General features: G+C 44.0%; 1 protein-coding gene across 2 annotated transcripts in view; it reads right to left on the bottom strand.

The window, feature by feature from the left end:
• The window catches only part of Mylk3 (myosin light chain kinase 3), a 61,590-nt gene that overhangs the window by 6,606 nt on the left and 27,411 nt on the right, over positions 1–27,573 (bottom strand). For both annotated transcript variants that reach the window (XM_029480863.1, XM_021170588.2), the window contains exons 2-10: positions 24,149–24,242; positions 22,567–22,975; positions 18,855–19,255; positions 17,485–17,590; positions 16,757–16,850; positions 15,957–16,066; positions 13,354–13,495; positions 11,812–11,882; positions 5,545–5,673 (exon numbers count right to left, since the gene is read on the bottom strand). In XM_029480863.1, coding sequence (XP_029336723.1) covers positions 5,545–5,673; positions 11,812–11,882; positions 13,354–13,495; positions 15,957–16,066; positions 16,757–16,850; positions 17,485–17,590; positions 18,855–19,255; positions 22,567–22,975; positions 24,149–24,242 — 1,556 coding nt within the window. The remainder of the gene's footprint in view (positions 1–5,544; positions 5,674–11,811; positions 11,883–13,353; positions 13,496–15,956; positions 16,067–16,756; positions 16,851–17,484; positions 17,591–18,854; positions 19,256–22,566; positions 22,976–24,148; positions 24,243–27,573) is intronic.

A 27,573-nucleotide genomic window follows, 5' to 3' on the forward strand; every position in this document is an offset into this window, starting at 1 on the left:
CATAGAAAGAGACACCTCTCCTCTGTGATTTGGGACATATCTCTGATAAGTATCTCAATCCACTTGGGGATATCAAAGATTGAAATTCTTGTTACTACCACTCTTACTTCCTCTACTTCCTTTGTTCTTAAAGCTCCATCCTGGAGCACCCTTGACTCTCCTAGGAGGCAATCCTGTAGCTTCTTTGTACCCTCATGGTCTCTATGAATTCCCTTGGGTAGAGTTCCTATCTGAGTCACCTTAAAGAAAGGGACCTCACTTGAGAAAATGCCTCCATAAGATCTGGCTGTAGGGCATTTTCTTATGAGTGGTTGATGGGGAAGAGCCCAGCCCATTATGGGTGATGCCATCCTTGGGCTGGTAGTCCTGGCTTCTATAAGAAAGCAGACTGAGAAAGCCACAGGAAGCAAGCCAGTAAGCAGCACTGCCTCCAAGTTCCTGCCCTGTTTGAGTTCCTGTCCTGACTTCCTTTGATGATGAACAGCAATATGGAAGTGTAAACCAAATAAACCCTTCCCTCCCCAACTTGCTTTTTGGCCATGGTATTTTGTCCCAGCAACAGAAACCCTAAGACAGCAAATAACTAAAAATAAAACAAGTTTGTTTAGATCAGTTATACTTAGTAAAAAAATGGTCCTCAAACTCTTCAGAGACCTGCCAAATATGACATATAAAGTGTTTAATTAAAAAACAAAAAACAAAAAAACTTCCCATGATAGAAATTCTAGCTCCTAGAAGTGACCTTTTTTTTTTTTTAAAAGATTTATTTATTATTATATATAGGTACACTGTAGCTGTCTTTAGACGCACCAGAAGAGGGCGTCAGATCTCATTATGGGTGGTTGTGAGCCACCATGTGGTTGCTGGGATTTGAACTCAGGACCTTGGGAAGAGCAGTCATTGCTCTTACCTGCTGAGCCATCTCTTCAGCCCCTAGAAGTAACCTTAAAGTCTCCAAAGAAGACAATGGAGCACAGAAGACTTCACCTGGATTATGGTAATGATGACCACTGGCAAAGAACTGCCCCATGTCTCAACCACTGATTCTGCCAAAACTATGGACACTGTTGGGTTGACTGCCACACTCTGCCTTGCCACAGCAAGTCAGTTGTTCCAGGTTCCTCCTCCAAAGGAAAATCTCTGAGTCTGGCAGCTGAAGATGTTATCCTGACCATTATTATTATTTTTTTTTGATATACCTAGAATAATATAAAAGCAGTCTAGAAATAAAGTTGCTTCAGCCTCAGTATGGGTTGGAATCATGTTGCTATTTTGTCTGTTTTCCGTTTTCAATCCTTACTCCTTCACTTGAGACCCTGTTGACTGACTGAGCTGGTTTGGTCACCCATAGAAGTCATCAAGATTAAGGGAACCTAGCATAACCGTCCAGGTGGTGGTAAGTCTATCATTTTAATTGATATATAGGCTATTTGGATTATACTTCCTGTTATAATTTATCCTTCTCAGATTTCTAATAACATTGATGACTTATTGTAGCTTTCTGTTAAGAGCAGCAAGCACCCAGCTCCTCCCTCAAGGATGCATATAGCTAGCTGCCTATTCAGTTCAGGCTTCTCTTTTCTAGAGCTACTGTGTCTCCAGCTGAGAAAGGCAGACACCATTTACTTCGCTGGAAGACTTCACCCTGAAAGAGAGAAACTTACAAAACAGGTTTCAACATAATTTTTTACTATTTCTTCATTTTAGAATATTGCATTGCAATGACTGCCCTCAGTCATCAATTGCTTGTATCTTGCCCCGAGCCATCTAGGAGAAGCTAAAAACTAGCAGGTGATCTTCCTGAGATGGTTCCGCCATGGATTAAAATCTATGATGGATTTGCTCCTTTAGGCAAGGCTGAGGAGCATTTCATTTTAGGAAGGATTCCTGCTATTAATATGCCTTTTCTGTTATTATTAAATATATATAACAATCAGTAGGTATTAGACCATCGTTTTGAGCAGAACTCTGCGGAACAACAAAGATGTACTGTCTTGTAGTGGTACTATATAGACAAGTCGATGACTTCTTCTTAATGATGATCCTATAAGAATTTAAAAAATTATATTAGTAATTATTAAGCTTTTTTATAATAGGACTACTCTGTTAATCAAACTTGCAATGAGAACTCTGCCAGGCTTCAAGTCTCATGAGTTAATTGTTACTTCCAACATTCCAAGAGGTTGTAAAACCATTAACCAAGGTCATAAAAAGGGAACTAACAATTTACTACAGGCACAAGGACAGACGACAAAATATTGCCTGGGTTTATCTATACAAAGCTTCATTAATGACTTAGTCACAAAAGTTATGGTTTTTAACGCTGAACGATCCATAGAGCTGGTAACAGATGGTAAATATTTAGTCATGGATATGTATGTAAACGTCTTATTCAACTTATGTTTGAACTTCTAGTGAACATTTATTTATAAGAAAGGGGGTGGGAATACATGGAAAAAACATGTGATCTATTCTCCTGGAAAAGGCACAAAAGACGAGGAAAGATCACATTCAAGAATATACATGGGAGAGAAAGCATTGGGAGTAAGGCATTGGGAGCAAGGCATTGTTACATCAGGGCAAGATTAGAAGGAGAATGCAGAATGGAATAGCTTCAAAATTATAAGGTAACTTAAATGTGCAGATGCAGAGGGAAAGAGGAAGAAAGAAAAAGAGAACAGAAGTAACAGGTAGGCTTCTCTTTACCATGGAACAAAACAGGTCTTTTCTTAATAGCAAGGCAGGCTTAGTCTTACTAAAGAGAGCAAAGCTTTCTTCTCCAGACTTGGGTTTAATTCACTTAGCAATGAACGGGCAGAAGCTTCTTCTTTCTCTATGCAGTAAAGATTGGAGCTCATTTTTCATCCAGAACGAGTGAGTTCTTTCCTCACTCGCACTCGGTCTTTTGCTTCATGTACATAAGTATGGATCTGTGTGTATACGTGTGTAATTATGAGATAGGTATGTAATCTGGTTCAAATGGAGATTTATGAATGTGTGTGCATGAATCTGTATATGAATTTATGTGAATTTAATACATATTTGCTTGTGTAAAGGTTCTTCCTTCTGCAAGCATAATTCTCTTCTCCTGGTCCAATAGAAGTTTTTTGCTCCAAACTTCCCTCTAGCCTGACAAGCAAGAGGCATCTGGACAACAGGGAGGAGGCTCTAGCAATTAAGCCTCACTTAATCCCCTGCTGTTTTACAATGAGGTGCTAATTACCAGAGACTGCAGTATATGGCCCAAAAGGATCTCAGGCAGGTCAGCTATAGTAGCAAAGTGACTTAGATTTAAAATAGGTAAATGCTTTATTATTATACAGCAACGCTAAATGTCATGTAAGACCAAGTCTTACCCTCTGATGCTCTTCCCTCTCTGATGCCTCAAGAGAAACTAATAAGAAAGAAGAACAGCAAAGGCTGGCCCTTGGCAGTGGCTTATGATAAACAATTAGATGGAAAGAAAAGGTTTAAAAGAAAAAGGTTTATGTAAGTTGTAAGGGTCTAAGAAAGTAAATACAAGATATAAAGGTCTAAGGTATGTAAAAAATGAGAATCAGATTTCTTTACCTCTCTCTCTATATATACTATTATTATAATAAGACTTCAAAAGTTCGGTTTTAGCAATCAGTGGAGTCCTAATAAGCTATTATCTAGCCCTGTAAAGCACTGACTGCTATTATCATAATCACAGGCTCAAAAGTTCATATTTCTTTTGGTTGTCTTCTAAATATGGACTTAACAGTGCTTCTCATTGTGCTGAAAATATCTCTGTCCAATCTATATACCCAGCCCTCTGTACAGAGGAAAGCCAATCTATACACTCAGCCCTCTGGACAGAGCAAAACGTGTTAATGCTTTGGAGTCACTTTTTTGGATTCCCAAGCTTTTACTACAACTCAACGGCATTAATCTACTACCTTTTCTACAATGTGAATTACAGATTACAACGAGTGGTAATGCTAATATATCCAAACATATCTTTTTTTTTTTTTTGGTAAACTTAAAAAATTCATATAAACTTCAGGTAGCTGACTGAGTTGGTTCTGCCTTTTTCAGGTCAAAGGGACTACAGATAAGTACTAATATCAATCAACAGCCTAAGTTTTTACCACTTCCATATTCCTGAGGATGGAGTTTCTCTCTGTCTGTCTCTCTCTGTCTCTCTTTCTGTGTGTGTCCCTCTCTGAGTCTCTGGTCTTAAGATTCTCCTGCTTCAATTTCCAGGAGACTGGTCTAGAAGTCTCAAATGTACATTCAAGTTAAATAACTTCCCCTGAGCTCTTTAACTTTACCCTCTTTCCCTAGTCTACTCCTGTCCCAGCAGATTTCTATAAAGCCCAACCAACTCCTTTTTTTTTTTTTTTTTTGGAAGAAACTCCTGACCAGGGGCTAAACTCCAATTCCTAGAGGAAAACCACAAAGTCCACTTGAGGAAACATCCTATGACAACACCCCCCACCCCCGAGTAGCAACAGCTAGTCAGGCTACAACAACAGGGTCAGGATACATATAGATAACCTAAGACATCCTGCACAAAATAGATAACCTAGCCATCCTGTTTTTCAGGTGGTTTTGGCCCCCACCAACCATGTTTAGTTCCTACAGATTACACCAGAAATGCAGTTTTTAAAATATTAACTTGCTGACCCATATGGAAATTCCCCAAGCTTGCTGTAAGCACAATCAATGGCCTGCACCCCTAGACTCGAGGTTCTCACTTCTGACCTGTTGCAATGGTGACAGTGAGAGTTCTTGCTTGAAAGCTCCTGATAAAGACCCTTATGTGTTTGTATCGGAATTGTCTCCTTGGTAGTCTTTGGGGGTGGTCCCTACGACTTGGACATAACAATTACCAATTTTAGCTCAGATGCAGTTATCATCAGCAAAAGGCTGTGATGTTAGATCTCAAAGACCACCCCACCCAAAAGGAAATAAACAACAATAGCAACAACAATCAAATAAACAAACAAAAAACCAACCTAGATGTCTATTCAACCCATCAAAGCAGATGTTAGCCAGCTCTCCCAGTGGTATTCAGTACCCGTGGCTTACCCCACCCCCTGCACTAAACCTCTCCTTCCCAAAGGCCAGCTCTCCTTCCCCCAGGTTCTCTTTCCTATGTAAACTCAGCCTTTCTGACTGTGCACGCCTGTGGTTCCTGGTTCCTCTCTTGGTTCCCATGTACTCTTGGCGCTTGCTCTGCTTGCCCAATCCCCTTCTTCTGCTTGCCCAATCTCCCTTTTCTTCCCACCCCAACAACCCAGTTCAGTCTGGACTCTTTCAGATTTCTCTCCCTCAAATCTACAATAAGACCTTCTCTTCACCCATGTGAAGGAATGGTCTTGTCCTTATTCCATCTGTAGCACACCCTAGCTTTTCTTCCATCTCACCGTGCACACTGCTTCTCTATCAATGTTCCTGATGACCCTTGCCAAATTGTGTTTTTCTGCTTCTAAAAGTACCAGTGTAAGATGGATAGCCCAAGCCCCACCCAGAACCAGCCCCCTGTTCCTGTGCCCCACCCCCACCCCCAGGACTCACAGCATGTAGGTGATAACTCCCACACTCCACATGTCTGTTGGAAATGACACAAACTCATAGTTAACAACTTCTGGGGCCAGGAACTCCGGAGTACCAAAGTTCACCTTTAGCTTCTCCCGAGGCTTGTATCTGAGAGGAAGAGAGAAGAGTTAAGGACATATGAAGGGAGAGAATGTGGAGCAAAGGTAGATCCTGGAAAAGAAAAACACTTCCTCACCCTACCTGTCAGGTATGTTGCCTGGGCCCCACACTCACACTACACAAGTGGTTTCCTGGGGGAATAATCATACCCTCAGACATGCCTTCTAGCCACTCCATGTTGGTTTACAGACAATTCCACTAGGCTCCACCCAACAGCCACCTGCATCCACCTGTAGATACCTGCATCCACCTGCAGCCACCTGCATGCCTCGATCCAGGTACAGCAGCCTCTAAAGACTGCTCACTACTCTCCTGCTCCCCCTCCCCCTCCTCCTCCCCCCTCCCTTCTTCCTCTCCTTTCTCCTTCTCCCTCTCTCTTTCTCTATCCTCCTCCTCCTCCTCTCCCTCTCTCTCTGTTCCTACATGTTCCTGACCTCTCTTCCTCTCTTTCTGTCTTTCTCTCCTTCTTTCTCTGCCTTTTCCCCTTTCCAGGCCCCTCCTGCTCCCTTCCCCCTCAAAAAATCTTCTTTACTCTAGGCCTGTCACGGGCATGATTCCTCAAGGGGACACCTTGGCAGGGCCTGTCAAGGTATTCGCCATACACATTATAACACCGCTTTACAACCCATAACAAGAAAACTACAGTCCTTCTAGCCATTTACAATCTGAAGATGAGTGGAGACCAATACATCAAACCTGATGTGAAATCGCATGAATAAGTACAAATATATGGGGCCGAAGCTTCTGGAGAGTGACTGCTTTGTTGGTGTGCACATATGCTAGAGGGGTCATAGTAAGAAAAGGCAGGGATGAACATTATCATCAATCATGAGGGAAATACAAATTACAGCTACAATGTACTTTCATGTGCACCCATATAAATGTCTATAGTACTAAGTGCACACATACATACAACAGAGGGAGAAAATATAGCATGCATTGACTAGAATGTAGAGAATTCAGATCCTTTGTGCAGTGTAAGTGAAATGGAGCAGACGCTGCTGAAATCATTAAGGTGAGCAGGGTGTGGTGTCTTAAACTGTAATTCCAGTACTCAGGAGGCTGACACAGCAGGACTGAGATGAGTTGGAGACCAGGATAAGTTACAGAACGAGTTTAGGCAAGCTTGAGTAACAGCCTCTGTCTCAACAAAACAAAATCCAGAGAGGTGACTAATAAAACATAATTATGTAATCCAGCGATGCTTTGAGCACATAGTCAAGAAAATGAAAAGTGGCACTCACTCCAGGAGAAGCTGTGTGCTGTGCTGTGCGTGCCCTGAGAGTGAGATTCCTTCCACCTCAAGTAGAAATTCCTTGAAATCAGCTCCACTCCCTGATGCTGGGGCTGGCCATAGGAGTTGCTTTGCTAATAGAATGAGAGTAAGATTTCACTGGGCCAATGCCAAGCTAGGCCATAACTGTTCCTGTGTCACTGCCACAAGAAGAGAATGAGAGACACAGTGCACATCTGACGTCACTGAGGGCTGGAGAGATAGCTCATTGGTTAAGACCCAGGTCCAAGGCCAGGTGTGGTGGCACACACTTTTAAACAATACATGGGAGGGAGAGGCAGGCAGATCTTTGTGAGTTTGAGGGCAGCCTGGTCCACAAATCCAGTACCAAGACAGTCAGGGATACACAGAGAAACCCTGTCTCAAACAAATAAACAAACAAACCAACCCTAAAAAACAAAACAAAAGGCACGGGTTCAATTCCCAGAATCCATATGGCAGCTCACGACCATTATAACTCCAGTGCCAGGGGATTCAATACCTTCTTCTGGCCTCTGTGGGCACTGTACACATGTGCACAAATATACATACAGGCCAAATGTGTGTGTGTGTGTGTGTGTGTGTGTGTGTGTGTGTGTGTATTAAGACTAACTAGCTCAATGATCTCAAATAGTGGTCTGTAGGTAAATATTCACAAGTAGCTATCTAGACTTTTTTTTAAAAGACTTGATCTGCAGTAATTGCCAAGTTGTGTGATCAAAATACTGATTTTCCCAGGCTAGTGTCAAGGGCCCATCATGAAGTTACTGAGTGATGAGATTCAGTGGCCTATCACATAACACTCTAACTTCTGAGCCTAGCTAGCGTGCAGGATTCTTCTTTAGTAATCTCATCTTATACTATGCTCTCCCTAGATCAGTCTGCTCACACTCACTGGTTCTCAGGCCATAGCTAATGCCATCTCCCATGATTCCCCTCTACAGCTCCTGTTCATACTGGCTCCTGCTCTCAGAAGAGCTCTAAAGCTAACTGGGTTCCTCAATTTGTAAAAACTGGAAACTATCACAAGTCAATCCTGTATCCCCACTGTCGCCCTCTTCTGAGCTGGTAAACATTCACTAAACCTGCTCATGACAGATCCGGTCCACAAGAAGCCTCCCTCATGCCAGGAGCTTCTAGTGGTTGCTTCTTGCTCTGAATTCAGTGTGTCCCTGTAAGTGGTCATATGACAACTGCACACCTGGCATTCAAGTGTGTTCTGCAAATCTTGTATGTGCATTCCATCCAGCACAATTATTATACAAAATAATACAAGTGTTATACCACAAGGATCTCAAAAAGGGGATTTTAGGGTGCCAAAAATTATTTAGCTATTGTGATGATTTGTATATCCTTGGACCAGGGAGTGGCACCATCTGGAGGTGTGGCCTTGTTGGAATAGGTGTGACCTTGTTGGAATGGGTGTGTCACTGTGGGTGTGAGCATAAGATCCTCACCCTAGTTGCCTGGAAGTCAGTCTTCCACTAGCAGCCTTTGGATGAAGATGTAGAACTCTCAGCTCTGACTGTGCCTTGCCTGCTTGGATTCTGCTGTGCTCCCACCTTGACGATAATGGACTGAACCTTTGAACCTGTAAGCCAGCCCCAATTAAATGTCCTTTATAAGACTTGCCTTGGTCATGGTGTCTGTTCACAGCAGTAAACCCCTAACTAAGACAGCTATTATGGGTTTGCAAAGGGCCAGAGGACAAACACAGCTGCACTCCATTGGGAGGAGGACACAGTGAGTGTGCAAAAGGGACTAAAAAGGCCTGCTGGGGGCAGATGGTGATGAGAACTAGGTTGGAAAGCAGCAGTCTCTTGTATAAGACACACATATGTGCAAAATAATCCCAAGTTTAGAAGACATTATTTAGGAAACAGTGAAGCAGGTTTCCTACATCATTGATTGTGGTTTTTCAAGTGTGTGGGTAGGGGGTTTATATTGCTCACTGAAGGTGGTGAGGTGGCAAATGTCTGTTATAGCAACAGCATGGAGGTGATGAAATATGCCTTTCACTCCTGCAAATAGGTAACATTTCAGCCCATGGAGGCGCGACCCCAAAAGACTGCCACTGTCATCCAGGATGCTTCCTGAAAGCAGGGGCAGAAGCCAGAGGCTGACCTGGTGAGGAGTTCAGCTGCTGTGTGAGTGATGGGGGAAGGGCAGGATACTCAGAGCATCACAGACAGCTCCTTGTGGGAAGCAGCCATCAAGACTACAGAAAATGTGACCACAGAGGCACACACACATAATCCTAGCACTCAGGGGGCTGAAGAAGGAAGATCAAAGTCTGAGGCCAGTCAAGGGCTACATAATGAGACCTTGTCTGAAAAACAAACAATGAACAAAGCTAGGTGGTGGCACATGCTGTAATCCCAGCATGCGAAGGCAGAGGAAAGAAGATCAAGACTTAATGGTCAAAGTCAGCCTCACTGCAGAACAAGTGTGAGGCCAGCTGAAACTTGTCTCCCCTCCCCCCCCCCAAAAAAAAAAACAAGAATGAAGAAAGGAAGGGGCTAAGCTGTTGCAGGATTTTCCCTGTCCAATCACATAGGGCAGCAGGAGGCCTGTATTTGGACAGGGAAAAGGGAGACAGTGCTAAGAGTTGCAGAGTCAGAGAGCCTAGGAGGGAGAAGGGAGAAGGAAGATGGTGGGCAGATGTGAACCAGTATGGCCCTTAGCCAGCCGCAGTTATGGTATTATAAGGTTAGAATAATTGGGATAAAGCTCTTATCATTATCAATTGGCTCTGAAATTATTGAATTGACTTCTTGTAAATTGAGAATTTATTGACACATAAATCTGATTGGTTAATTATAAGCTTTAAGAGTTTTGATTCTACCAGGTAAATGGGTGTTGAAATGGCTGACTGTGGGGTGGGCAGTCATTGTGTGGGCCTGGTGGCAGAGAGCTGCCAAGGAACTCGGAAGCTCTGTGCCAGAGAGACAAAGGAGTTCAGAGAATCATGCATGGGCCATGGTGGTCCACTAGAGCGGGAACGTGATCCAGCCCTGCCCGGGAGTTGGCGGGTTGAGAGAAGCGGGAGTACAGGGAGTTGATGGGTTCATTTTTAATATTTCCTTGCAACAGTAAGGAGGGAGGAAAGAAAAAGAAAGGGGGAAATGTCAGAAAAAATTCAGAAAGAATTGAAAATCAGCTACCATATTCAGAACTATCCAGAAAATATGTGATTCCCAGAGAATGATCATTCTTAGAGGAAAGAAAAATTGGAGGGGAGCTTGGAGGATGGGCGCACACCTAGTGAACCAATGTTAGTTAGCATCTTAACTGAGACAGAAGGCTGGTGGACAGTCTTTCTAAGCTCCATAGATTTGCTGTAACCTCTTCCAGGAATCCACACTGCCAATTGCACTTGCCATGGGCATGAGACTGTCAAGACTGGAAAGTAAAATTATGTATACTTTAGGCTGTATGAAATTTAAGGGTCTTTAAGATATCTTGGAAATAATAAACAAGAAGGGCTGCAGACATGGCTAGGTGGTTAAGAGCCCTTGATGCTCTTTCAGAGGACCTAGATTCCAGCATCCACATGGAAAGTTACAACCGTCTGTAACACTAGTTTCAGGGCATCTGATATCCTCCTCTAACTTCTGTGGGTACTGCACACATATAGTTCATAGACACATAAAATAAAAAAGAATTATATATATATATATATTAAAAAAGTCATGTACAAGAGCCAGTGAGATACTCAGTGGATAAAGGTGGTTGCTCCCAAGCCCAGTGATGAGTTCAGCTCCCAGGGCCCATACAGAGGAAGGAAAGAACTCCTAGAAGCTACCCTCTGACTTCCACACAGCACCTAAGGCATGAATTGTGCCTCCCTGCTCCCACATACATAAATAAAGGTTATAAAAGCTTTAAAATGTATACAATGACCACTTGATGTGCTGAAACCTGGGGCCTAACAGAGTTTGTACTACCCATATTAGATTCCATTCCGCCCTCATGACTATCTCCATATGAGCAAAAATGTCATGTATCACTATTGGTCTAAATTCTAATGTAGTCTTCAGTGGCTCCAGACCCACTTGCATGACTCCGCCCTATCCTGTCACATACGTGTTTTCATATGTAAGTCAGTGATTTCTCAGAGTGTAAGGATGGAGGTGGGTGTATTGAGTAGCTTAGACCCTAGTAGAATGGAGTACTATTAGAATTTAGTCTGCCCTGAACCCTGTTCAGCAATCCCCTAGAACTATTTTGTTCTGCTTAGACAGGTGGTTTGAAGTACAGTTAATCCCACAATCTTTTAGGACAAATGGAGCCTGCACTACAAACCCATTACATAAATAGCAAGCCAAAGGCCACCAGTCTCCATGTGAGAACTTTCTTACATCTATCCCCAAACTCAAAAAATGCTAGGTCTCAGACAAGTAACTATATTGCAGTGTAGAGAGAATGTCTTGTAAGAATTACCTGTCAATTAAAAAAAACCCTATAGTCAATGAACTGAAGCAGGAAATAGGAGGTGGGACATCCAGCAGGGAGAGAGGATTCTGGGAAAAAGTGAGGCGCAGGGGGATTCTCCTGGAACTCTGAGAAGGAGATGGATGTAAACCAGACAAGTAGCTGAACTCAGGGAGATGGACATAGGAAGACAAGGCAAGGCAACCAACCATATAGCTGAACCCAGATTAGAATAAAAGGGATAGTAAGTTAAAAGCAAGTCAGAGTACAAACTGAAGCTTATAGCCTAGGCACTATTAATAAATAATCAGTTGTTATTGCTGGGAATTAAGTGGTCAAAAGAAAAACTCAAAACTTACATCAAGAGAACTAGAGGTGCTGCTGAAAGAAGAATTTTGTCAGTGTACCAGGACCCTTACCTTCTAGCCAGCCCAAAGTCAATGATCTTAATTTGATGCCCTGTCTGGCTGACACACAATATGTTCTCAGGCTGGAAGAGAGAAGGAGGAAGTTATTTTACCATTATTACCCTGGCTGAGAAAGCCTTCAGCTTTCTCCCTTATTGTCCACAAGCCTCTGTTTTCTAGACAACAAGAGAAGTAAATGGCTCAGGATAGTTGTATAGGGTAGATAGGAAATAAAAATAGATGACTGCACTAATGAAGTGGTTTGTGTAGGGAGCTGGAGACTTACTTGGCTCAGAGGTTAAGAACATGTACTGCTCTTGCAGAGCTCAGTTCCCAGCACCCATGGTGGACAGCTCAAAACCACTGTGCAGCTCCAGCTCTAGTGCATCTGACAGCATCTCTTGGTCTCCATGGACAACTGCACTCACATGCACATTCTTACACAGACACACAGACATACACTCATAGACACAGACACACACAGACACACACACACAGACACACAGACACACACACACCCCAAATTAAAAACAAAATCATGTTTTAAAGGCATTGGTATAGACTGTGAGGCAGTAGGACTTCTGTCCTGTGGAAAGGGAAACCCTGTTCAATACCTTCTGCTGCTCACCAGGAAAGAAACCGGGACAGCAGCCAGAGCTTCTCAGTCTTCAGGAGAAGTCAAAGAGCCAGATTTTTGGTATGAAGATTCCATGTTTTAAAATGTTGACAGTGAGATAAAATGTAGACAAACATGTATGATGTGATAACTGAAGAGCATGCCTCTGAGATGGAGATCTGGCCCATGACCCGTGAGACCACTGCTTTGGGATAGTGCTTCTAATCACTGGCTGCATATTGGAACCAGAAAAGCTATGTTTATTTTATTTATTTATATATTTTTTGGAGATGAGGTCCTCTTGTATTCCATATTGGCTTTAAATTTGCAACACAGTCAAGAATGGCCTTCAACTCCTCATCCTCCTGCCTCTATCTCTGATTGCTGAGCTTACAGATGTATGACGTCACATCCAGTTTCATGTGGCGCTCAAACTCAAACCTAGGGCCTTGTGCATGCTAAGGCAAGTGCTCTACCAACTGAGCCACATTCCCAGACCTTCATCAGGGACGTTTTTAAAAATCCCAGTGCTCAGGTTCCCACAATTTCAGGAATAAACGCAAAGCAATTGGTCACAGAGCATAGGGCTCTGATTGATTGGTCTGGTCACAGAGCATAGGGCTCTGATTGATTGGTCTGGTCACAGAGCACAGGGCTAGCTGGATATGGTACACATGTCTCAACCCTGGCACTCAGAAGGCCAAAACAAGGAGAATTCACAGATTTGACGCCAGCCTGGACTACAATAGTGAAATTCTTATCTCAAAAAAAAAAAAAAAAAAAAAAAAAGGGAGAAGGAGCTCCTAGCTTGCAAAGGCACCATTCCCAGCAGGTATCTGCAATTGTGCAATGATGGCTATGACCCATTGGATTGGAATGGTGGCCTTGACACACAGGATGCTCAGAAGACACCTGCCAAGGCCTGACATAGCACTCACCTTGAGGTCCAGGTGCAGGATGTAGTGCTGATGCAGGTAATGCACACCCTCACAGATCTGCCTCGTGAACAAGACCACATCCAGCTCAGTGAGGTGGTACTTCTCATCCGTGATCCGGTCAAAGAGTTCACCTCCATCCACACTGCCAGAGAAAAGTCAGAGCCAGGTGTCAGACTGAGGAAGTCCTCAGAGGGGCTGAGAGGAGCCCATCCAGGTGTTCCTAAAGTTGGTCACAGCCTCCTGGACACCCAGGGCTGGTTAAAAGTGCTCTGGTGGACACTGCTGCTACATAGGGTTTTGTTGGGGCCTTTGCTCTGTCATATTCCCTACCACTGCATGCTAGCCCATTCTAACACAGACCTCCCCTTTTTCTCTCCTTCAAAGTCACACCTGCAAGGTCTTTTGCTACTGTTTTTCTGCCAGTGTCAGAAAGCAGCCACTTTCAACCCCTGTACCCCGACCCCCATGGATATTAGCCCAGAAACTTAGGATACACAAGATATAAGATACAATTTGCTAAACGCATGAAACTCAAGAAGAATGAAGACCAAAGTGTGGACACTTTGCCCCTTCCTAGAAATGGGAACAAAACACCCATGGAAGGAGTTACAGAGACAAAATTTGGAGCTGTGACGAAAGGATGGACCATCTAGTGATTGCCATATCCAGGGATCCATCCCATAATCAGCTTCCAAACGCTGACACCATTGCATACACTAGCAAGATTTTGCTGAAAGGACCCTGATATAGCTGTCTCTTGTGAGACTATGCTGGGGCCTAGCAAACACAGAAGTGGATGCTCACAGTCAGCTATTGGATGGGTCACACAGCCCCCAATGGAGGAGTCAGAGAAAGTACCCAAGGGGCTAAAGGGAACTGCAACCCTATAGGTGGAACAACAATATGAACTAACCAGTACCCCGGANCNCTTGTCTCTAGCTGCATATGTATCAAAAGATGGCCTAGTCGGCCATCACTGGNAAGAGAGGCCCANTGGACNNGCAAACTTTATATGCCCCAGTACAGGGGAATACCAGGGCCAAAAAGGGGGAGTGGGTGGGTAGGGGATTGAGGGGTGGGTATGGGGGACTTTTGGGATAGCATTGGAAATGTAAACTAGGAAAATACCTAATTAAAAGAAAAAGAACTGTACTGGCTGTTTTTGTATAAACTTGACATGTTTGAGTCATCAGAATGGAAGAAGCCTAGGTTGAAGAAATGCCTCCATGAGATCCATCCACCTGCATTTTCTCAATTAGTTGTGAGTAGGGGAAGGCCCAGTCCAGCATGGGTTCTATAGGAAAGCAGGCTGAGCAAGCTAGGGGAAGCAGGCCAATAAGCAGCACTCCTCCATGGCCTCTGTATCAGTTCCCTGCCTCCAGGTTCCTGCCCTGTTCCTATTCTGACTTCCTTTGATGATGGACAGCAATGTGAAAATGTAAGCTGAATAAACTGTTCCCTACCCTAAAAAAAAAAAAAAAATCTCTCTGTGCAAACAGTTGTTTGATGTGGGAACCCTGCTGTTTGGGGGTAGCCTAACAATAGGGTTTCAAAATCAGCTGCTTAGGAGTTCCAAATATTACCCACATGGGCATGGGCCCCGAATGAAGCCAGGAATCACCATGATCTGGATACTACCTGTGACCCACAGTTCTTATCCTAGTGCCTGGGAAAGGTAGGTCAGGAGTTCAGGCCCATCCACAGCTACATCATGATTTCAAACATGGGCTACATGAAACCCTATCTCAAACAAAGTAATGAATGAGTTAAGTAACTGAAAAATTAAAAAGAAGCCTACAGAGGAAAATTAGCCACGTGTGAGACAAGTTTTTGTTTCTCCAAATACTTTGGCCAATCCCAGTGATTGAACCCAGCATCTCATATATGCCAGGGAAGTACACTGAGCCCTGTTTCTCCCGCTTTTGATGATTGTCTGTTATAACATTTTTTTGCTCTTATTATCCCTGTCAGAAGGTGAACAACAACACAAGTGTAAAGATAAATGGCCCCTAGTTGATGGCTTCCATGCCAAGAGTCAGTTTCAGGTCTAGAGAGAAGGCTCAATTCCACAGACAGAGTGAAGTGCAGTGAAGTGAAGTGAGCTATAGTACACTCATACACAGAATGAACTGCGATCCACCCCAACACAAAGTGAGCTGTAGTACCCCCAGACACAGAGTGAACTGTAGAACACCCCACATAGAGAGAGCTGCAGATACTTCTGCAGACATAGGTGTGGATCCAATGTAACTAGATTCTTTATATTTTCATGAAAACTAGATATAAATATTTTCCATTTTCTGTCTACATTTTCTAATTAACAACTGTTAATCCTTCATACAAAATCACTAAAACATGTTTAGGACAAACTAGCATAACGTCTGCAAATCAGATCAGAAATGCTACACACTGGCTTGTGACAAAAGGACTTTGTCTTCCAAGTTCCATGCTCAGGTTCAAAGGACCAGACCAGGGAGGGTGGCATGGCTCTGGGCATGCCTGTGAAGAGCAGAGAAGGAGAGCTTGGCTTGAATGAAGGCTCTCAGTTTGAGCCTTGAGCCCACCCTGAAGGAATGCCACCATCCCATTTCCGAGATACTTACTACTCCATGATCAGAGTGAAGCTGTTCTTGCTCTCAAAAGCATCATAAAGTTGGATCAAGTTTACGTGGCTGAGCTGGTTCATGATGTTGACCTCATTCTTCACATCCTCCTTGTGGGACCAGAGGGAAAAAATGGGTTTTCCAAGAAACAGGAAAAGAAGCTACTTGCATCTCCCAAGATGTGTACACATGAGGATGTGCACATGCACACAAACACAATCACACTCACATACACACTCATATTCACACACATCCACACACAGTCACATACACATATATATTTCCACTCACACACTTACATATATACACTCACATATAAAGTCATAATTCATACACACATATCCACACACACTCACATAAACACACAGTCACACATACATATACACATTCACTCACATACACACAGATGTGACATACACAGAGAGACATACACACACACACACAAACACACACACACCTTATGCTTCTTTCAACCCCTGCTCTCACATCAGGTCTCCTTGCCCCATCACCCAGATGTGTTCTTCTAACAGAAAGGACCTTGCATCAACCCACCCACTCATCTCACAGACAGACAGGCATGTTGGCAGAGCCACAGTAGGCCTTTCACACAAATGAGGTCTGGACTAAGGAATGTGGATAACTTAGTGTATGGCATGAATCAAGGTGAACGGAGAGAGAAGACATCAAGTTTCTGCTTGGCATGGAGGGGGCTGGGTACTAGGGGCTGGAGGAGGGTACCATGAGGGAAATAAGAGTCTGGGCCTTGGCTAGAAGGATCTGGCCTGGAGCAGATGCCTCACCCGGTCCTTTACGTTCTTCACTTTGATGATCTTGGCTGCCAGTGCAAGGCCTGTAGACCTCTCTGTACACCTGTGCACCTGGCCAAACCGACCCCTACGGAGACACAGGGACACAGTGAGCTGAGGCGATGAAAACCTCACCTAACTATGAGAGTTGCCATTGCCCTCCTCTGTACACACACCATGTGGGCTGTTATCTTAGTGATCATTCACCCCTGGATAACCCAAAGTCTAGAAACTCACTTCTTTACCACCCATATCATGTTTAGGCAGTGAAGAAGTGAGAAAACAGAAAGCCGGTGACGATATAATAGAACAAGGGGGAACATGTTCCAGTCCCAGCAAGCAGCAGAACTCAGCAGCTTCAGCCATGTGGCTCTGGCTTTAGAGTAGAAGTGGTTACTGGGACAATTGATGCTGATTAGCTGGGGCTAAGAAATTATCAGTGATTAAGAAAGAAGACAAAAAGCATTCTCACTTTACCATGGGCTGGCTATTCTGGATATGGGACTATCCTCCTTATCCACTCCATATCATGCCAGCCTATTTACCACACCCATGCCTAGTACTTCTGCTTCCTTTGGGATGTCCTACTTTGAGGGCCTCCTGCATCTCTCCTCCCTTACACATGCAGCCATCCACATCCTAGGAACCTCTGTTCCTCCTCTATGCAGGTCAGCCTTGGTGGTACAGTCTCTGCCCCTCACCCAGGCAGATGCTGCACTTACCCTCCTAAGACTTCATGTTGGGATACCGTGTAGCCTGCTGAGATCAGGGTATCTTTGATGCTCACTACCCGGTGTTCAAAAGGGGCTGGGGGTGCTGCGCTGTCATCTGCAGAGAGACAACAACAACAAAAAAAAATCTGCGAGTCTCCTTCAGGTAGCTTCCCATCCTAAATGTCAATTGAGTTACCAGATGGCAAGCCCACTGCCCTCCTTACGGTCCCAGAATGTCAAAGCCCTGTCTCTAGAATTATCCCGATGGAGCCACACACTTGGCAGAAAAGGCAGCCAAGCTCAATGGGTCAGTGAGAAGATTTTCAAGAGGCGGAGGCTATATTTAAAGGCAAAGGAAATAGAGGAGTGTGAGAGGAAGGAGGCTGGAAAGCAAACACAGTATCCTCACCTCTCAGCCTTGGTCCTCACACAGCTAATCTCAGTTAGATCCCCGAGAGCAGGAGAGCCTGTGTTGGAGCCCAGGATGGGCATCTATCCGGGCATGGGATGGTGACGGCGAGGGTTAATGGATCGAGAGGGGAAAGCAAAGGGCAGCTAGCACTTGGGAAGATGGGGGGGAGGCATTTAAGATTGGGTTTTTCTCTTTAATTTTATTACAGAGAGAGAGAGAGAGAGAGAGAGAATATGTATACATGTGTGCATGTGTGCACATGTGCCTGTACATGCTATGGCACACATGTACTTGTGGAAGTCAGAGGATAATTTTCAGGAGTTGATTCAATTCCACCATATGGACTCCATGAACTGATCTCAGGGAATCAGTCTTGGCAGCATCAGGTCTGTTGAACTGGCTTTTGGTTTTCGTTTTGATTGGGTAATATGAATGCTTAGAAATGTCACATGGAGGGGTATGGGGAACTTTTGGGATAGCATTTGAAATGTAAATGAAGAAAATACCTAATTAAAAAAATTTTAAAAAGAAATGTCACGTGGAATCATTTTTAAAAAGGAAACATACAGCAATCACAAACCACAGTAGGTTTTATGTTGTACAGGGATCAAACCTGGGGCTTCAGCTCTATGTATACTAGGCAAACATTCTACCAACTGAGCTACATCCCTGGCCCTCCTGTTTTCTGCATTCTTACCTGCCTTAATGTCAAAGGATGCTAATGGTGGAACACTCAAGCAGGGAAGTTGCTTTGAGAAACCTAGCCAGTTCAGCCTCAGAGGCTCCTGCTTCCCAACCACCAAAGCTGACTTACGGCCCAAGTTTAGTCCTTCACATTCGGTATCTTGGACTCTAGCACCAGAACTTACTATCCAGAGCCTTACACTTTCTTAGAACCACGTCATTGATGGGCGGTACAGTAAGGCTTCCAGACACTCACCTTACAAATGTGCACAGACTTACTTACCTAGAACCACAATGGCAGCCTCTGCAGCAGAAGATACCCTTCCAGCTTCAGTTCTTCCTGGGCCCTGGGCTGCGTGGTCCTTCCCAGGCTCAGGGCTCACTGCTCCTGGGTCTATGCCTTGCTGCAGGTCTGTGGTCCCAACAGTCTCATCTCTCCAGTCCCTTGTAGCCAAGCTTGGTCTTCTCATAGGCTCAGCCCCAGGCCCTGTCTCCTTCTCTGCACTCATGCCACCATTGTTGCTGCTCCTCTTTGGCAGGGGTGGAGATGGTCTGGCTCCTTTAGGGATCTGGCCTTCTAACACAGTCCCAGGGCCTGGAGCTTCTGCAGAGCCAATGGGACTGTCACTTTGGGTCTCAAGCAACTCCCCAGGAGTAGCCATCTCTTGCGTATTGATAGGGATCCTAGGCAGAGAGAAATACGGTCCTGAGGTTCAAAACAAGGATCGTCAGCTGATGAAACTCAGCAGTAGAACATTGTTTAGTCATAGTTAGCTTCAACTGTCAACTTGACATAAGCTTAGAGTCACCTGGAAATAGAAAACTCCCAACTGAAAAATTATCCAGATCAGACTAGTCTGAGGCCACATCTATGAAGCATTTTCTTAATTGCTAATTGATGTAGGAGGGTCTAACCTACTATAGATAGTACTATCCCTAGACAGATGGCCCTGGGCTATATAAGAAAGGTAGCAGAGATGCGGAGATCCACAGCCAAACAATAGGTTTTCCTACAGAAGAAGGGAAGGAAGGATTATAGGAGCCAGATGGGGTCAAGAGCACCACAAGAACATGGTCCACAGAATCAATTAACCAGGGCTCACAGAGACTGAACTGACAATAGGGAGCCTGCATGGGTCTGACCTGGTCCTTTGCATGTATGGCATGCACTGTTGTTGTGTTGGGGTTTTATTGCAGTGAAGAGACACCATGACCAAAGCAACTCTTATAAAGGGCAACATTTAATTGGGGCTGGCTTACAGTTTCAGAGGTTCAGTCCATTGTCATCATGGCAGAGCCCAAGCAGACATGGTTCAGGAGAAGGAGATACAAGTTCTACATCTTGGTCTGAAGGCAGCCAGAAGACTGTCTCTTGTGTACTGGGCAGAGCTTGAGCACTAGGAGCCCTCAGAGCCCACCTACTCCATGACACATTTCCTCCAGCAAGGCCACACCTATTCTAACAATGACACCCCTCCTAGTAGTGTCACTCCCTATGGACCAAGCATTCAAACACATGAGTCTATGGAAGCCAAACCTATTCAGTTTGTATTCAGCTATACAGTTGTGTAGCTTGGTGTTCTTGTGGGAATTCTAACAGTAGGAGCTGGGGCTGTTTCTGACTCTTGCCTGCTTTGGGGAATCCTTTTCCTCCTCCTAGTCTTATGTAACTTGTTATGCCATGTCTGGTTGATGTTCCTGGAAGACTTGTTCTTTCCTGAAGGGAAACAGAGAAGTGGATCTGGGAGAGGGACTTGGAAGAGAGGTGGGAGAGGAAACTGTGGATGGGATATAATATATGAGAGAAGAATAAATAAATTAATAAAAGAGAGAGAGACAGAGAAAGAGAGAGAAAGAAAGAGAGGGAGAGAGAGAGAGAGAAGAGGAATGTATGAAGTGCTCCTGTGTTCCTTGAGGGTTCATTCTGAGAGAGCACTAAGTGAAAGGCTTTCCCTGGCCTGTGGAACTTCTAAGAGTTTATTGTTTTGGAAGTTCCTCCTGCTAGGCTGAGGTATTGTGTGGGGACAGTAAGAGAAACAGTGGCCTGGGGCTGAGCCTAACTTCTCTACTATTGTGTGAGTAAAACTGGTTAAGATTACAAGTCAGTGGCCCACACCTTCCATGCCCAGAGCTTTAGTGGTAGAGGAAGGCTCCATCCCCAGCTACACACACACATACACACACACGCACAAATATATATATATATACACACACACGCGCACATACACGTATATATATACACATATACACATATATACACATATACACACATACACACACATACATATACGTGCATACACACATATGCACACATATACACATATATACACATATACACACATACACACACATACATATACGTGCATACACACATATGCACACATATACACATATATACATGCATGTACACACACATACACATACAAACATATACACCACATACATACACATATGCACATATACACACACATATATATGCACACATACACAGATAAACAGATATACACATACACACATATACACACATACACATACAAACATATACACCACATACACACACATGCACACATATAAACATATAACACATACATATACACATTCACATATAAACACTTATACACATGTATACACATACAGACATATATATTCACATTCATATATACATACATACAGACACATACATATACATACACACATACTCACATCTACATGCACACATTCATATACACACATATACATACATGCACAGGCAGTAAACTCTATGTTATATGTCCTTTATCTGTAATAAAATGGAAAAAGAAAAACCACAGGGCTTTTCTCCAGCAGCTGAAAGCCCTGCCCCACTCTGAGGTCTAGGCCTTTAAGAATGGAGGTTGACCACAGGTAGTGCAGCTGAGAGATGTGGCAGCCTGATGAAATTAAACACTGGGCAAGAGTGCTTGGAACTAGATATTCATCACCGATGGTAGAGGGATGAAGGTTGGTATCTAAGCTAAATCACCCTGAGCCTATCTCAGAGCAAGAGATCCAGAAAATGTGACAAGCCAATTGATGGAGGGTTATCCAGGTGGTCAGTAGGAAAGGCCATTGGACATTGCAGGCCTCTCTGGTGTTCTCTTCTAGTGGAGTAGGAGGTGACCCCTGTGTCGTGCAGCTCTATGTCATGCTTGGTGTCTAAAGTCTCTTACCCACAGCACAGAATGCCTACCACAGGCATTGCAGACTAATGATAAACTTTGTGCTGCCAAGATCAGATATGGTCTCAGGACACCTATAGAAGCAGCCCCTTCTCATCAGAACTGACACTTAATTTTCAATCTCCTTTTCTCAAAAACAAACAAAAACAAACAAACAAAAACAAACAACCACATTCTAGGGGAGGAAGGGCAGGTGGTAACCTCCTCACTTCCTGAGAACTGCTTTAGGTCTGGTGTGTCTGAAATTCAGCTCAGGGCTGCTATTGGGATGGAAAGTCCTTCTCACTGGGGGGGTTTTGATGGACCCACAACAAGTTACCACATTCAGAGCACACGGATTTAGTAAGCTGGTCTCAGATCGCAGCTTTGCCTATGGTGAGACTCTGAGCCTGGATTTCACCATCAGAAGAACAACAGGACAACCTTCACATTCTGGGGATGCTGGGAGGATAAAGTGATGCCCACGGAGGGCGGCACCAACGCTGGAGTGCTGGAACATGCTGGAGTGGAAAACAAGAACTCTCCAGTGGTACCTGAAGACCAAATGGTACCAATGGCACCAGACCAAAGGGACCAGAGTCTCTGGGCTGATGTTTCTTTTTAATCCCCACTCCCTATTCCTAGGTAATTCTTATAACCAGCAGGTGGACACTAGTGCCCCAGGATCCCAAACATAAGCTCTTCCTCCTGTGAATCCAATGAAGCTCTCTCTATGTGATGGTCACCAAACATGTGCCACTGGCCCATTGGCCATGCTGTTAATTATACCCACAGCCCAACACAGAAGAACATCCTTACCTGGGAAGTGCATCACCACTGTGAGTGTTACTGTCTGGAGATAGTGGCCCTAGGGGCTGAGGGTGAGGCCCTGAACTCAGCCTCATGGCCTCTTCTGAAAGCCAACAGTCAGGCTTGCTGGATGAGGTTCCTTGACCAGCACCTTGTGACATCTTGAGGCTAGTGAGGACCTCACTGATTCTGTCGATTGCTACGGACAATTCCAGGGTGGCTCCAGTGTTCTCACTGGCTGTCTCAGGAAGCCGGGATTCTGCTTCTGTGGGTAGGGGTACTTGGCCTGGGTCAAGAACTTCAACTCCCTGCCTCAGTGAGGCTCCTGCCTGGGTTAGGTCAGCTCCCTTCAGTGACGTGTTGATGATAAGAGGCAGCCCCTCCACTGTTCGCACAGGTACGTCCTCCTGTTGGCTCTCTACAAGATAACAGGCTGGGTGAAAACACACTCTTTAGGAGACACCGATTACAAGGAAAAGATGAGCAAGCATATACGTAAATCATCCCATGTACCACACGCATAAAACCCCCAAACTGGACATAACCCACGCTGCCATCGGGAACGTGTCCAGACGACGGAACACCCACCCAATGGAGTGTTGTACACCCATTTTTACGATGAGAGAACAGAAGTTTGAGAGATGGCTCAGAAGTTAAGAGCACTGACTGCTCTTCCAGAGAATTCAGGTTCAAGACCCAGCACCTAACAATTGTCTATAATCCCAGTCCCAGAAAATCTGATGTCCTCTCTGGCCTCCTCAAGGCACACAGACATATGCAGCCAAAACACCAATACACGCTGGGAAAAGAAGGAAGGATGTTTGTGAGTGTGTACATGTGTGTAAACAAACAACTACTTATAATGTGTTTATGTAGACTGGACCACACAGGAAGCATCTTAAATGATCAGAAGTAAAGACTTTAAAGAAGGTCAGAAGCTAGACTTCTCTTATCAGACCTTATTTTGTCAATTTGACTTTAGAACCCTAAAAATATTATTAAAAAAAAAAAGAATTTAGTTTTCTTGAAATAGCATCTCACTGTGTAGCCCTGAGAGATCTGCCTACTTCTGCCTTCTGTGTGCCAGGATTAAAGGTGTGTACCAGCATGCCAAGCATGTAAAGTTTTAAAAAAAGAATTAACTTTTAAAAAATGCAATCCAGCTAAACTCTTGTTTTGTTCTTTTGGTTTTTTTTTTTTTTTTTTTTTTTTTTTTTTTTTTTTTTTTTTTTTTTTTTTTGAGAAGGGATCTTTGTTGTAGCCCTGGCTGTCCTGGAACTCACTCTGTTGACCATGTGGGCCTTTAATTCAGAGATCCATCTGTCTGTCTCTGCCTATCGAGTGCTGGGATCAAAAACCCCCTGACCAGTCAGTCTAGCTAAACTCTTAATTCCATCACTCTGGGGATGGAGGCAGGAAAACCAGAAGTTCAAGTGGAGTTTGAACTCAGCTACGCAGTGGAGTTCAAGACCAGTGTGGACTACATGAGACCCTGTCTCAAAAAGCCAAACAAAATTAAGACAATCACACCACAGGTGGCTTGGTTAGTACTTTTATTCTGCAGTTAGAAGTAAGCGGTATAGCCACTTGCCTTCCCGCAGCGGCCTAGAGGGGTCAGCTTGCACACCTCCTGTATTCAGTACATGCTTTCGCTTCACTCCAGCAACTTCTGCTTGCTCCTTGTTCTAAAAAACAAAATAAAACAACCAAACATAAAAACACTGTCTTTCAGACTTCAAACATCTGCGGACCACCTACAGCATGCTTAAATATAGTTAGGTTAGTTCATATGACCCACAGCAGTGTTAGGGAACACATAGTATACCACTCTGGAGATAAAGACACTGAGGTAGGAAGAGTCTAGTTTCAAACCCAGAATCCATGACCTTTCCAGTGCCTCACTGAATGGCTAGGGAGCTGGGGTCTCCTGAACTAGAGTACAAAGGTCTTAGGCCAGGAATGGAAAAAAACAAAACAAAACAAAAAAAAACCTCAATCCTAAAACATCAACTTAGATCAACTATTCATGCTGCTATAGTTCTGGCTGAGACTGGATTCCAAAGTCAAATCTATGAACCACCACAGTCAATAGCTAACTTCAGCTTAGGAGCTAAGCAACCGCCTCCAGCTGAGTTTTGTCATTTGGGCCTAGAGTTGCAAAATCTTCTTTGTTTTCCAAAAGAAACGTTTTGGTTTTTGGTTTAATCAGATTTTAGACTTTTTGTTTTAATCAGATTTTATTAAGGCATAAAATTAAATAAAAATTAATTTATTAAAGTATCACTTGTATATAACAAATTATACATATAAGTTATAAACTCTTTGTGAGACAGAGTCTCACTCAGTATCCCTGACTGGTCCAGAGCACTCTATAAAGACCAGATACACAGAAATCCACCTGCTTCTGCCTCCTGATTACTGAGATTAAAGGTGTGCACCCCCATACCAGTTCAACAAATGTACAATATAGAATCCTGCCACCCTGATCCCTAGAATTTTAAGTCAAAGCTTTAAATTTTCAGTGTTGGAAACCAATTAAAATCATTTAATTGCTGCAGATAAAATATATCTTCAGCTGTTTAATATCTCTGTGCTCTCCAACAAGGGCTCAGTGGCTGAGGCAGGATAAAGAGGCCTGTTAGTGGCTGGTCATATCTACAAGGGACCAGGGAATTGTTAACCAGAGCTGTGCTTTGACTTAACACTGGGAGCCATACTTGGGACTCTACTGGTCAAAGGTTCAAAACTCCTGGGGTCCCCAACAATAGGTAGAAACCTTTTCTGGCGAGCTCCCTGGCCACAGAGTGACCAGGACCAGTATAGGGCTTTGAATATGTATATCAGGCCCTGGTCTCTAGCAGACTTTTTAGTTTTAAAGAAAAGGAGCAGAGCATCCCTGTGGACCAGTGGTCAGCAGCCTTACACAGGGGCTCTTTGACACTGGTCACTGTTTCAAAATCGCTCTATAGATGTTGAGTACCTTTTGTGTGCTGGACACACGTTTCAAAATATTTCAGGTTAGTTCCCTAATCTTCCTGTCCACTCTTGAAGGCAGATAATATTAACTAATGGGATGACTCCTGATTTACAAAGAGAAAGCAAGAAGTTGAGGAGCTGGCCAGGTGTTGGAGGCAGAGTTTAAACAAGCGAGTTTGATTTGAGAGGCCAGGTTCCTGCCTCACTGCTGCTCAGCTCCCAGGCAGAAGTTAGCCATGACTGTGGCATCCCATCTCCCAAGCATGATTTGACCTTGGAAGCCAGTCTCAACCAGAACTATAACAGCATGAATCGTTGATCTGAGTTGATTTAGGATTGAGTTTTATTTTTCCACCCCTGGCCTAAGTCCTTTGTCCTTCAGGGCAGTTCTCCAAAGTCCTCCCCTCTCCCAAGTCCCCCTGCCTGTTTTTCCTGTGCCTCTCTCAGTCCTGCTCCCTTCTCACTCCTTTGTGGCTCCAGGGCATGAGCCGCATCCATGGAGATCACATGACAACTTGCAGGAATTGGTTCCATCCTTCTACTATGTGGGTCACAGAGTCAAACTCAGGCTTTCAGATATTACAGCAAGCATCATTACTCACTGAGTCATCGCCTAAGCCCAAGGACATGAAATTTACTCCATCTTTCCCTCCTTCTCTCCCTTTCTCTCTTCCCCTCCCTCCCTCCCTCCCTCCCTCCCTTCCTTCGTACATATATGTGCATACGACACAGTGCACGTGTGGAGGTCAGAGGATAAAGTTCTTTCTTTCTGTTATATTGGTCCTAGAGATTAGATTCAGTTCATGAGGTTTGGGGGTAGTCATCTTTACCTACTGAGCCATCTTGCCAGCCCAGTTTTGCTCTTTAATAACACGGACCACACATAACCCAGTGTCCAGCACATAAAAAAAATCTATGCTAGCTGTTATAATCCTCACGTCATCAGTGTGACCCAGACCTGTGCAGCAGACAGCACACTCTTCCTTCCTCTGCAGGATCTATCCTGCTACTCCTGTTTTGGAAATTAGAGGCTTTTCTACAGACTTCTCCGTCAGTAGAGGCCAACTTGTACAGCCTGTCCTGAGGCAGACCCTGTTGGCTCAATCTGTCCTTTTCCTCCTTTTCTTCTGTACAGGATGGTTTCTGTGCCCACCCATTTATGAGGGCTGATGTCCTGAAGCCTGGCTATGTTGGACCCACCTGCAATTGAGCCCAAAGATGAAGGCAGCTGGCTTCTTATGGTAATCTAATTCATTATTACAACTAAATTAATGTTAGTGAGCACTTTAGAAGATGAGGCAGGTGGTAGGTGGTATGCTCGGACTATAGTCCAAAGGCAGAACACCTGTCTTGTATACATGAGGCAGTGGTCAGTGCTGGGACTATAGTTCAAAGGCAGGCCACCTGTGTTGTATACATGAAGCCCTGCGTTCAATCCCCAGCATCACCACCAAAATGTAATATAAGAAAGTAACCAAGCCCTGACATAGTTTCCAGATTTAACAATGTCAGGGTGTAGTTCAGTTCTACATATTACTACACTCCTACTCTCTTACGAGACAAATAGGGGGTCTCTAGATATCTCTGGAGTCTAGATTTGAGCAGTACTAATATGTTAAAGACCCGTGGCTGAGCCTCAGTTCACAGAGTTCTCTGAACTGCACATTCATCCTTGACAAGTTAAAAACTTCATGTCATGATCCAGTGAAAATTTGACATTCTAACTGAAAGATAGAACCCAAACCAGCAGACAATCACTGATAACGAGAGTTAAACAAAAAGACCAGGGAGAGACAGCGGGGCAATGCAGACAGGCATTGTCCTGACTACCAGCACTGACCATCACTTCATGTATACACCGTGGCAAACATGAAAAGACAGTTCTATGACTTCCACTGTTCTCAAAGGCTTCTATAGTTACAGAGTGCAGTTAATTCTATTATTCTACAAATACCTTTTATAAATAAAAAAGGGAAAGGTGTAAAACAAAATAGGAAAGTTCATGAACAGGCAGTTCACTGAAAATCTAAAAGGTTTTAA

Source organism: Mus caroli, chromosome 8, assembly GCF_900094665.2.
Source record: "Mus caroli chromosome 8, CAROLI_EIJ_v1.1, whole genome shotgun sequence".
NCBI classification, from domain to species: Eukaryota; Metazoa; Chordata; class Mammalia; order Rodentia; family Muridae; genus Mus; species Mus caroli.